Source organism: Arachis duranensis, chromosome 3 (genome assembly GCF_000817695.3).
Source record: "Arachis duranensis cultivar V14167 chromosome 3, aradu.V14167.gnm2.J7QH, whole genome shotgun sequence".
In the NCBI taxonomy this organism is placed as follows: Eukaryota; Viridiplantae; Streptophyta; class Magnoliopsida; order Fabales; family Fabaceae; genus Arachis; species Arachis duranensis.
The window spans coordinates 126,328,961-126,332,920 of NC_029774.3; the positions used below are offsets into that span (position 1 = coordinate 126,328,961).

Below are 3,960 nucleotides of genomic sequence, written 5' to 3' on the forward strand. Positions count from 1 at the left end.
AGTTGGAAATCTTGTCATTAACTCTGAAAGTTTTGAAGAAAACTGATTCAGTTGATTGAGTGAAATAAAAAAGAAAAGAAAAAAGGTGACTAGCCCTTTATTCCTTTTATACAAAAATTTGTCTAGCCCAATCGCAAAAAAATCCTACTTGATCATGATAATAATATAGTCTCCTTGTTTATGCAATGCATCAAGTTTTCCAAAACATGGGGTTTAATCCAAGAAACTGATGACTAACCAGCATGGCAAATTGATCTATCAACAGCTAGCACCCCTTTCAGTCTCTCTCTCTCTTTCTCTTGAAGCCTTGAAATGTAAAAGTAAAAGCATGGAGGAGGGTGGATATAGATCAATTGAAATTTTGATGCTCTAACCATGGCCAGAGGCCAGTTTGGTCATCAATGGCACAGAACATGTTGCTCAAGCTCTCTTCTTTGACCATGTGATGATGATGATGATGATGATGTGGAGTGGTTTGAAAAAGCTGTGCAACTTCTGTTGGCCTGGCAGTGGCAGCAGCAGCAGCAGCAGCATTATTTGATGGTGATGGAAACAGTGTTCTGCTGTTATTGTTGTTGTTTTGATGAGTGGATAGAGGACTGTCAATGGCTGAAGTAGTAGTAGTAGTAGTAGGTGTCCTTGTTGATATATCCAACTTGATATCTGAACTGTTGTCACTCCTGTTGCTGCTTGATCCCTCTGTCTCTTTGTTTAGGTTTATTGATTCTGTTGGTTCTCTACTTTTCAGTGCCATTATCTGCATAATCAAAGTGGAAATTATTATGATTATTATTATGTCCAAATATCCCATGCAAGCAAGCATTTGAAAGAACCTGAGTGTGAAGCTTGTGATTCTGGGCTTGAAGAGCATCATTATCAGCTTTAACAGCATCAAACTGGCGCTTAAGAAGATCATAATCCTTCTCCAATTGCTTTGTCTTCCATCTGGCCCTTCTGTTTTGGAACCAAATTGCAATCTGTCTAGGTTGAAGGCCTAGAGCCCTTGCAAGCTGCATTTTCCTCTCTGGTTCAAGCTTGTTCCCCAACTCAAAGCTCTTCTCAAGTGTCTTCACTTGCTCCATGTTCAGCCTCCTCTTCTTCTCCCCTGCTTGTGATCCATCATCTGACACCTCTTCCTCTCCTCCATTTCCTTCCACTTCTCCCACCTCTATCCCTGAGAATGACATCGATCTCTTCCCTAGATACCCTCCTCCTGCTCCTGCATCAATCATCACACAACATCATAATTACAATATATCTCTCTCTTTCTTTCTCTCTATACACATATAATATATATATACCGTGGTGGTACTCTTGAGGTGCACATGAAGTTAGGATTGAGTTGAGTGAAGGTGGAGGTTGATGCTCATCTTGGTGATGATGATGTGGGGTTTGTAACATGAAATTTGCTGGGAAGAAAGCCATATTCTTGTGAAGCTTCTGCTGTATGTGCCTTATTTTATATATTTATATATATACCTTATCATCAGTTTCTGGAAGAGGTTTTAATTTGTTCTCTTATGTGGATATTTGGAAGATGAAAAGGAGAAAGAAAGAAAGAAAGAAAGAAAAGAGAGAAGGGGATATGTTTGAATCTATAGTTCTATTCTCTCTACACACATCAACTTCAATAATATATATCACTGCTTCTTTTCCTCTCTTTCTTTTATCTTTTATGTAAATGAAAAAGAAAAGGATACAAATTAAATGCAGCTTATTAATTAGATGTCAAAATGACGTTTAGTGTTTAGAAAAAGAATAATAATAAAAAATGAATGTAGGTTCTGTGCATCAACCTGGCTAATATTCCATTGGAGTGTGTGCATGTGTTATTATTAGGTCATTACTTGCAATTATTTTCCTAATCATAAACCAGCAGTGTGTCACTTAGGAGACAAGCACTTTTTCTTCTTTATATTTTCTTTGCACAAGAGAAAGAAGATGTTTCTATATATATTGCTACAACCTTTTCATTTCATTGATTGGTTAATTAAATTAAGGCCATCAAATGTAGAGATTCACATAACATTATCATGGTTTTATTTTATTTTATTTTAATTTTTATTCCAAATGGTGGGTGAATTCGGAGTCAAATTAAGAAACATGAAATCTCCTAATGTTTCAATTTTAAATCATAACTAAAAAGCTAGTAGATAGAGGTAGGTGCTCCTATTCACAATTTTCCATAGTAAAAGAAACCTAAATACATTTAACTTAATTGTGATGGTAATAAACATATAATTGTCATGCTATCTTTCATTCTATGGATTAAGCTAGAGGTTACTTAAGGAAAATGAGATGTGAGTTGTCTAGAATATAATATAATATAAACTTTTTAATAGTTTGTATAAATTAAAAAAAAAAAAAGAAGAGGGAGGAATCTAGGGGATGGGTCCAATGGAAGAGGGGCAGGGTTTGCTACCTAACCCACCAACAAGTATCGTGCATTAGGACGAAGCTCTTTCGCATCAACCCATTATCCCTTTGCATCCATTTCAACCCCTTACCATCCCATATTTTCGTGCGCTGTGTTTATTAGTAAGTATTTCAAGACACAAAATATATAAATTAGATTTAAGATAACAAAAGAGTTGTGTTTATCTCTGTTTTTTATTTTAAAGTTTGATACATACAATTGATTTAGTATAAAAATAAATCTGAATTTATGTGTTGAAACAGCGTACATTTGTGTGTGTGTGAACGTGATGAGGGGTGGAAATCAAAGCTAAGAAGGGTATGTGATGTGTTATTGTTATTAGTACCCTACTATGGAGCTGGTTTTGTTTGTCCTTTTCTTTTATCATACATATATATATATATATGACACGTGGCCACTGCTTCTCTTACTATAGCTACTATGCAAGGTAATTTCATACCAAAATTGACACATTCAATACCATACTTAATTACTTGACACCCTAAATATGTATGCACTATAGAGACGTGAAAATCATATTTAATTTTACAAACAACTATCTCATGATGCTATTCTCATGCTTGCTCAATTTTTTTTTTTACTCGAATTAATCAAATAAGCGATAAACTCATCATACATTTTTCACTAATCTTAGAAATTGATAGTACAATTTGTCAAATCAGATTAGTCAGCTACTTAATTAAATAATAAAATATATACACGCCAATGTGCTTAATATTTTACAGTTTACTTTAGAAAATAAGTCAACCACAAATCAAATTATTATTAATGCCGTTACCATATACAAAGACTTGTAGAGTTCAAGATTTGGATGCTCTCTAATAATAATAACTTAACTTAACTTAAGGTGTTTTTTTTTTCTCTCTTCTTGTTATTGGTTTATTATTATTGTGGCCATATGTGATATGTATGTTATGAGCTGGTTTTATGAGAGACAAGGACAAAACTAAACACCGAAGAAATTAAATTCGGCCTTCCAAGCACCAACGTTTATTGTCTCTATTTGAGTCATGAATTTAATTCTTTGTAGTAGTTTTCGCATCGGAGAGTAAAAAAAGGGCCTATATATGTACATACATCATATCATGTACTACGATTTTGATATATTTTAGTGCAGTATTTTATTTTATCTTTTAATCCTAACTTTCATACATTGGGATGAAATCAAATGTACCAAACCAATGCATGCAAGATACATATAAAATTTCATGACCCACACATAGTCCATATGGGAAATGAACTTTCGTCTATATACATTAAAAAGAGTCGTTAAAAGTACATTGTTCAACTATTCATGCTATATATTGTTAGAGATATAATTATTTATGTATATTTTTTATTAATTTAATTTTTTTTTAAAAATATTTCATAATATAATATTATCATTTTTATGATGGAAAAGTCTAAAATTAAATTTATGTTAAATTCTAGCAAAATAAGAATTTAGTATAAAATAAATTGAAAAAAAATAAAGATTATACAAAAATTCAAATAAACCTAAAAAAATATTTGAAAAAAGTATT

General features: G+C 32.6%; 1 protein-coding gene across 1 annotated transcript; it reads right to left on the reverse strand.

Moving 5' to 3' along the window:
- LOC107481236 (homeobox-leucine zipper protein ATHB-13) lies at positions 1 to 1,645 on the reverse strand. Its single transcript, XM_016101463.3, has 3 exons — positions 1,302 to 1,645; positions 834 to 1,219; positions 1 to 757 (listed from the first exon to the last, which is right to left on the reverse strand). Exons 1-3 carry the CDS (start codon positions 1,423 to 1,425, stop codon positions 350 to 352), a joined length of 918 nt encoding a protein of 305 aa, XP_015956949.1. The 5' UTR covers positions 1,426 to 1,645; the 3' UTR covers positions 1 to 349.
- Between the last annotated feature and the right edge of the window lie 2,315 nt (positions 1,646 to 3,960).